This window comes from Dinoponera quadriceps, unplaced genomic scaffold (assembly GCF_001313825.1).
Source record: "Dinoponera quadriceps isolate SergipeBrazil2010 unplaced genomic scaffold, ASM131382v1 scaffold520, whole genome shotgun sequence".
NCBI lineage: Eukaryota > Metazoa > Arthropoda > Insecta > Hymenoptera > Formicidae > Dinoponera > Dinoponera quadriceps.
In genome coordinates, this window is record NW_014554615.1 from 491919 (window position 1) to 500688 (window position 8770).

General features: G+C 46.2%; 1 protein-coding gene across 3 annotated transcripts in view; it reads right to left on the reverse strand.

The window, feature by feature from the left end:
* Nucleotides 1–2061: 2061 nt before the first annotated feature.
* Nucleotides 2062–8770, reverse strand: part of LOC106740567 (protein RUFY3-like) — a 19493-nt gene continuing 12784 nt past the window's right edge. For 2 of the 3 annotated variants that reach the window (XM_014611742.1, XM_014611741.1), the window contains exons 12-13: nucleotides 8040–8122; nucleotides 2062–3119 (exon numbers count right to left, since the gene is read on the reverse strand). In XM_014611742.1, the coding sequence (XP_014467228.1) occupies nucleotides 2921–3119; nucleotides 8040–8122 (282 nt within the window). In that variant the 3' untranslated portion in view covers nucleotides 2062–2920. The remainder of the gene's footprint in view (nucleotides 3120–8039; nucleotides 8123–8770) is intronic. The other variant, XM_014611743.1, reaches the window with a different exon arrangement.

Here is an 8770-nt window from a genome sequence, read left to right on the forward strand (position 1 = left end):
AATGCAATATAAGAACGTGCGACCGAATCACTTCGCGTGTCAGTGATTCTACTGTAAAAGCAACTTTACCTTCATGATCTTGGCACCGCGTTCCACGACTCGTGAGACACGCTATACCATCATTAATGTCCCGCGGCGTAGTGCATTATTTTATTTGCATGATCATACCCGAGCTGACTCGTCATTTCGGGACGGATAGTTAGTAATCCCCGTCTTTACGAAAGTATTTTGCGAATATATTTTTCTGGCCGTTAGTTGATTTGTAACGATCCGCTATCACGACACTATACACGCGCCTATTTTCAGCCTCTAACGCGGCGCGATATTCCCGATCGCGAACGTTATCATAACCCGGCCGCGTTCGCTGCATCGCGATGCTCGCGATCCGCGTGATTAGCGCGCAGCTGATCGATCGCACGACTCGTATGTGCGGAAACTAATTTATCACCTTAATAGTCGGAAAATTCGAACATCTGTAAGCAGGACTGAACGTAATTTACAAATTTGCGGAAGGAAAAAACCTGTCGGTTAAAAAGCGATCGAACGGAAAATATGAATAATTCCCTTGATTAGAAAAACAATCACGCGGTCGTTTTCTGCGCATGAAAGCGTTACCGAATTCTTCCCAGCAAGCTAAGCTACAATCTCCCCGATTCAATCTAATCCCCCGCGATTAGCGAACGCGCTCGTACACAGCCGAGGGCGCCATTACGAGTGACGTTAAGTTAAAGTTCGCGGACTCGTCCGCGGAACCAGGTTGCAACGAGTGCGGCCCATTCGAGCACAATTGTCGCGTGCACACTCGTGCTAGGTACATACCTCGGGAGCGGGTACACACAGGCCGAGCGGGCGCAGGTGAAAACGGATATTCGCGCCAATCGTCGAGGCCGCGGCGGATCGAAGCGGCCGAGGATCGATTTCAATTTAGCGGCCGTTTAAGCGTGCACGCTCGTGGCTAACGAGCTTTCGAAAGTCGTAGATATCCGACAAGTTGGCCTACCAGGGGCAGTCGCTCACAACCACCCGGCAGAACTTACCGCAGTCAGGCAGCGTGCACCGCGAGCATACATGTAACACGACACCGTTAACTCCCCTCATCCGTGGACGTAACACGCATACACGTTGAAACGCGGGCGCGTGGCGGCTCGGCTTCACGTGGCAGCCACTCCTGGGGCCCCTCGTGGGGTGGCGACCGTAGGTTGTAGGTGGTAGGCATTGTTAACGTCTGGGAAGGATAAGAACAGCGATGGAGGAGGGCGCAGCCCGCGGGCTGTTTTACTGCTTTTCCAACGGCGGAAAGGGAGAAAGAGAAGTCGACGGGATAGCGTGTGCTCGCAGTCGCGGAGATTAGTGAGGAAGGGAGGAAGGGAAAAAGAGCGGAGGAGAAAGAGAGAGAAAGGGAGGTATGCACCTGAGGCGAACGGATTTACCTTCGGCAGGTAGATTACACATTACGGCCGGCGCTTTTCTCCGCGAGCGGTTTTCGTGCAAGAAGAAGCCGTAGCGCTTCACTTTTTCGTTCGTTCCGGCCGAAGGATCGATGCCACTGATAGAGCAGGTACGGCAGGTGCGTCAGATATTACGCTGATTCAATCAACGGCTCGGCCGCGCGCCACGAGAGTCGGTAGTCGCGCAAATATTTCACGACATTCGAGTCGTGATTAATTTCTCGGCGCATGTGGCTTCCGCGTATTCAGGAAGATCCCTCGCGATTCGTGGTGAAAAATAAAGATTCTTTACGGAATTATTCCCGAAGAGAGAAATAAAGGAATACGAGGCCCTCGCGCGGTCGTCATAGTTGGGGGTAAATTACGACCGCCGAGGACGACGTTGTGCGACCTACATTTAGTTAATTATCACGCTATTGTTTACATTTCATTTCGTTACGTTGTTAACATGTTCAATTTGTGAATAAGTCACGCACAGCGAACGAGTTGTTTCGATAGAAAATTTAGAGTGGGTTTTCTGAGACCTGTGAAATTAACATTCTACTTTTTACTGTGTACGGCGTGCATCACCGTGGTATTCAGAATATACTGGAATAAATGACAGCACACAGGATTTAGAAAACCATCTCATTTATTTACGTATAATCTCTCTCAGACGGTACAGAATATCTTAAAAATATCGTTGTACAGGCACGCGTTTGGACACTGCAAGCAAAACTGCAGTTTCGTTACTTCACAAATCGCCACTGAGTCACAATCTTACGCTTACGTATGGTCTTACTGCGCTCAAGCTGAGCGTAACAAACGAGAAACGATACCATCAAACGCTACTGGAAACAAAGCGCGCACGGTTAAATTTTTTTCTTTTCCCAAAACTCTCGTGTGCCAACAAGTGTTTACGTATCGTAAATATTTTGGACTCGTAACCGATCGATAGAGTCTTTTCACTCGCCGCACTAAATGAGCCGATTGTAATTGTTGTGCAAAATGAAACGGACGTTCTTATTCTACGACCAAATCGAGTGGAAAGGAATAAATAAACTCCACCGGTCGTACACTTTTGTCGATTATTTGTAAGACTGTTTAAAAAGTTATTAAGAATTACGTTGTGAATAAAGTCGCAAAAATTGTACATTCGTTCAAACCAACTCGTACAAACTCTAGAATATCGTGGGCGTTTTCGTAAATAAAAAAAAGGGGAAAAAGAGGAACCAAAGCGGGAACGAAACATCGCTCGCGGCAGATTGGCTCGCTCGTCATCGCATACGTTCAATTTGCGATAAATGGTTACGCATAACGTACCATAAATGAGAGACGCATTCAAAGGCTATATTTTCGGACAGATTCTGTCAACTCTCAGTTCTTCCTTCACGCTCCCTTTTTCCGTTCTTTTCCTCTCTCTCTCTCTCTTTCTCTCTCCCTCTTCTATTTTATTTTTCTTTTTTCTTTCTTCTTCCACCCGAGACCATGCATCAGGTTGAAATCTCCGTTATACGGGTTGCTTGCGGGAAAATAAAAACGCGCGAGGTATTAACGCGCCACCGGGTAACGACTAACCAGAAACACGTAACATTCGTCACAAACGCGCGCCGGCTTCGTTGAGTTCGGCAAGGCTGTAGTATTGTCGCTGCAAGCGTTACAGAAAATGTTCCCACAATTGCGACAATGGTGCTGCAACAGAAATAGCATCCGCAAGAAATCCATTATTAGTCCACGCTAATTATTAAACTTATTTTCCTATCGCGCGATAAGAACGAGTATATCGTATATTTCTTAAATTGTTGCTGCATAAATGCGTATGCCGTAACGAATACAGTATTTGTTTACGTTATTAAATAACCCGTGAAATTATTACCAATATAAAAAATAATGTATACATTAAAAGTAATTGTAATTCATAACGTAATTTTTATTTCAGAAGATACAATATGATTCATTTTAACAGTGTTCCGAGTATTATGAAAGTATTTAAATAGACACGGACTTCCATCCCCTCCCCCCTCTCCAATATTCAACGTGTCGAGTAAATTAAACGTTATTATCGCAACTTTAAACTATTTCGAACTTTAAATTAGCTCTCATATTTGAAGAGACGCGTTATAAAAGCGGGAGCAAATATATTTATATATTTATTGCCATCAATTTTCTATTTAATCATTTCAATAGTCCAATTAATGAAACCAAATGATAAATATAGCTACTAAACTGCATTATACAAAACAATACATCGGACTAATAGATGCTTGTTTGCGGTTTTTGCTTATTTTAAGAAGTATCGGAGAAATTTACAGTCAACTTCATATTCATTTCATGAACAGTATCGGCAATTTGCAAGTGAAATACAAATTTTATTCTAACGTGTAAAGCAAATATATCGAATCTAGACGCGGCAGCTTCGAAATGTGTACACTCTAAATTCGCGCTGCGGAACTACGAGCGATATTTGTTTAATATTCGTTTATCGCAACAGCAGTCGAGAAATTGATAGGTGTATCATATTTAACATTTAATTTCGCTCTTGAACGCGAAACAACGAGAGTGAACGGCAAAGTAATATTGCTCGGATGTCTGTGCTTCTTCAATGTCGTGGCGAGAATCGACAATTATTCATGAAACATCAGGTCCGTCCGGAACAGCGTAAATGGCGCACAGAGCGCGACTTGAATTACACGTTAAGCGAGTTACATCCCGGAATTTTAATCCGAACGTTCAAACCAATAATAACTTGGCGACGTATAACGACGATGAGTTTCTCCGTCTCGGTCCTACGCGCTAGAAAGTAAAAAGCTCTGTAACGTAGTTCGCAGTTACGGATTACGTGTGCTCGTTGCGGGTCAAAAAAGTGCATGCCCGTACCTGAAGCTGGCACGCGGACAACGGCCAGAGCTTTTTGTACTCGGCGTCAGGGATACTATTGTCCGCGCGTCAACTTCAGGTAAGAGAGCGCTTAATACTTTTTTGCCGCACTTCTTGCGCCGGTCATTTCCATGTGAGGGTCGTTAGATTGCTGAAGTATAGACGGGTACGAAACAGGACTGGCTGGCAATCTGGAAAGTGACTTCAGTAGGCGAGAGGCGACGAGGGTGAGGACAAATAGGAGAAATAAGTTAGTTTTAGTCGACTGTGCAGAGTGTTTCAGTGGACTCGCGCTTCCTCCGAATCACGGATGCCAAAATGCCGAATAAAGAGGAACGGCGATGGCCTCGACATCGGTGTGAATTGAAGGCTCGGTGACTTCGCGAGTCGCGATGAAATGTTTTTTTCTAAAACTCAAATACTTATTTCCAACGGGATTTTATTCGAACTTTGAAATATCTCTCACTTTTCGGTCAAATACAGTCAGCTCCACGTTCACCGAGTCTTCTCTTAATGAAGAATTCATAAGTTTGCCGAAACTCTCCGATACGGAGATTCTATTTATGCTATGGCAGATATATGATAGATTATTTCCTTTTATGCACGGCACGATATAAGCGAATATTCTTGGATACGTTTAAACAACCTCACGTTTCATCCGAATCGTAGCTTAAAAATGATCAAGACTCTAAGTTTTGAAACTATTTAAAAAGTTGATTTGATAGTCAGACTTCTTAATCTGTTTGCAGATGGCAAGCTATTTCCCACCATTTGCATACTGCAAAACGTTTCTTTTTAGTCCGCTAAATTTCTACCTGCGGTATCTCACGTCGCAATATTCTGTTTTATTTAGTTCTCACCTGATATCCCGACAACATGATTGTTATCTGAAGTAAATACGAGGAATTTATCGTCGTTCGTTGCGCGAGTAGTCAGCCGAGATTTACTTGTAGTCGCTGCGGGGGTAGCGGGGAAAGAACGATTTCGCGACATCCACGCGTCACGTTCCGTCTTTGTGTTCGTTCTTTCGCCCGCGGCTCGCGTCTCTCCCCATTACCCGGTATTCTTTATTTTCGAGCCATTACCGACGGTCTATTATAATAATGTGATATTCGTACTCTGAAAGCCAAAAGAGAAGCGGAAGGACCGAGGCGAGCACGATTCTAAATTTTACATCTAAATTGAATCCCCTAAGTGAGGCGGCTGGATCGTCGTTCCCTCTTAGAGCGAGAGTGGCGAAGCTGTGGATGGTGGGGTGGTGACGGTGGCTGTGGTGGTTGCCCGGTTATTACTGGGAAGTAAGAGCCCGAATAATATCGTCCCGATAACCGATTTCCTCGCGAAGTTAATTATTGAACCGTCCCATCAGCATGACTTACGACCGAAACGTAGTAGATTGGTGCCTGCAACTCGGCGTACCGGCGTGCCTCAAGCCCGCCTTATCTTAACCGTGATAGATACCTACTTATAGATACTTTCCAAGACGAATAAATCAGTCGGAGATCAGATCCGAAAGATACCGACGGGAGAATGATCGACCGTAGCGATCTACGAACTCCGCGCGAGGTGACTCGATTCGCGACGCGAAAGCCTGAACGAATCTGTGGAGACAACGCGCGTCGTTCGCCTTTGTAGCTCGCGCAACGTCGAGCGGACGGGCAAACTCACTTTTATACAATCGCATGAGCAAAGAAATGAGTCTTCATTCCCGAAGTTACGCGTTATGAGGACGCAAACGCTCCGTTGTTACGCGCTTATTCAAGCTCACGGGGCACAAACGGAACTCTGCTTTCTACTTTCCGTGCGCGATTGCAATTACCCGTCGGTGATCGATCGCGACTGATTTATCCGATCGCTAAGATATTCCCGAACAAAACGATCCCCGGTTGCCTTCGTCGCACATTAACGAGCCGAAATAGCTGAAACGTCGCGGATTACTTTAATTTGTATTAATTATAAAGCGGAATCTCAATTCCATTAGTTTGGAAGAACTGGATGTATTTCTGACATATTTCCCCGAGTCGAAAAATTTAGTTCAACTTTAACTTAATACCCTATGTTAATCTTTTAATTCTACAACATGGAGCTAAGATAGCAAACTAGATTCAATTTCAATTTTAATAATATAATACAACTTTCTTTCGTGACCCTGATGATGCATTGAATTTCTGATTTCGCTGTTTCAGCGTCAAAATAAATTATTGAAGGTAGCATTAATCCTTTAAGGCTTACATTGATCACATTGGAGTAAAGTGTTGCAATTTATAAGATCATCTTAAAGGACATTTTTTATGTAACTTTTTTTTAGGCTCGAAGTTAATGTTATTATTATTATGTACATTGGGCCTTAAAGAGTTAAAATTCAATCTGTAGAATTAAAGGTTCGAGAGAGAGGTTAAAAAGTATCACTATAGGTCAAAGTAGGTTTTTATTAGCCAATAGGCCGCCCTAAGTAGGCGTCTAGCTATCTTTGTGAGTAGCATCAAAATTTCGACTCCGGTCGTCGCCTGAAATATGCGCGCCCTCGCATTCGTCGGTTTCGCTCGTCTCGAATTTACGCAACGCACAAAGCGAAACATTTCCAGCGCATCGTTCACGATAAAATTCTATTGCCGCAACGTATGACACGGCGAATGCCGAATTTTCACTTATCAACATCTGCGTGAGCGACTCTCGATATTGCTGCTTATGATGATCCAATATTGCAAATGTTGCGTCGCTTCCTTACGCAATAATTCCCCCCCCCCTCCCCCCACGTGAAGTTTTATAATAAGTACGGATGCTCTTCGTTTCTGTTTCCACGCATATGGCGCGTAAAAGGAAACGGAGCAGTCGTTTGCGACGTTTACGTGAATAGATACATTATAATTTCCGCGTCGGAATACGCGATGTTTCGATGCTAAAATCGTCGCTCTTACATTTCGCTTGAAGGTATCGATCGCGAAAGAGAGTCGCTCGTCCTGAAATTTCTGCTTCCTCGCGCGCTCGCCTTACCGCTTACGAGACGAGCTCGCGCGTCGAATCTCACGAATCTTACGAATCTCGGCAAACCGGTAAATGGGGGAAAAACGTATTTCCCGACGCGATACAATCGGCCTCCCAACAGGGTCGCGGCCGTACGACCGTCTCTCGCCGGGAGAGATTTTTAAGCGCAGCAACAACCGCGGACCTGAAACTTGGCCGCCGCGATTCGCCGTTACCGCGGGCGAATCAAAACGCTCAGCGATGCATAAAACATACGGGAAAAGTTGCGACCACTCTTCTCCCCTTCTCTCTTGTTAACATCACCGTCGGAATCAAAATTCCGCAATCCACGCGAACTGTGTCAAGTGCAGAGCAATTGTTGGCGCACCGCATGCGCCAACGCGCGGCAACGCGCTCTCCGAAGGAGAGAGAGGGTGAATTTAGCGTCTTAACGTGGTCAACCGCGCGCCAGCCGACGGACTGTGTGCGAGGGGGTGGTTATTGTTTTGCATGCTTTTGCATGTGCAAGTACGCGGGCTTGCGGGCTGGACGGTTTTTTTCCAGCCACGAACCCACACCTTTCGAGAGGCTCGCGCACCTGCCAACGGCTTGCCCACTGGCACGGTTCCACCCACACACACACACACACACACATCCGATTGTACCACGGGTGGCCTATTCTATATTAAACAGTATGGTAATACACCTACGGGGCGAAAAATGAGTAACAAGGATACCCGAGCACTGGCTTGTTATTATGCAATAACTTACCACCCTTTCCTGCGCCCTCCTTTCAACCCCCTCGAGAGCGCTCGCCCACGCTCCCGTCGTACGAGTATTCCTCGAACCGCCGGCTACGTAAAGCAAAGAGAGGAATACAGACTAAATGTGTTTTATGGGGCGAGCAACGTCTCTATCACATCGCCGACTGAATATGCATGCGGGCCATGCATGCACGACGCATAATCACGAACGTGTGTCGAGTGATGGTGCAATAATTGGAACGCCGTTCGACGAACGTCGCCGCGTTAAGGAGGCTCGCTCGCGCCGGGTAAGAGTAGATTTTTCAACGGCTTTTATCCGCGATAGCCGGAGAAGTCGCACGCAAGATCAATCGTCACGCCGACGATGAACGAGGCGTCGGATCGCACGCGACGACCCGATTCTTTCGGAACTATTCCGCTGGAGGCCGCAAAACGATTAGCGCGACGTCGACAGGTGAATTGTATTTATCGCGCGCGTCCACGAAATTTCGATAAGGCCGCGCGCTATAAATCTCTCGCCACGGAATTTATCCCGTATGACGAATGCACGAATACGCTCCGCGCCGCCGACGGCGGCGCCGCGCGCTTCCCTTATCGATGCACGCAACTGCAACGAACAGAACGATCAGATCTCCGCGAATACTTTAAGGCGCTTATACCGTGCCAACGGGTGATTCGAAAAATGGAAGCGGGCTCTGCCGAGCTTCATTGTGCCCCCGGGGGAGCCCCCCCCCCCCC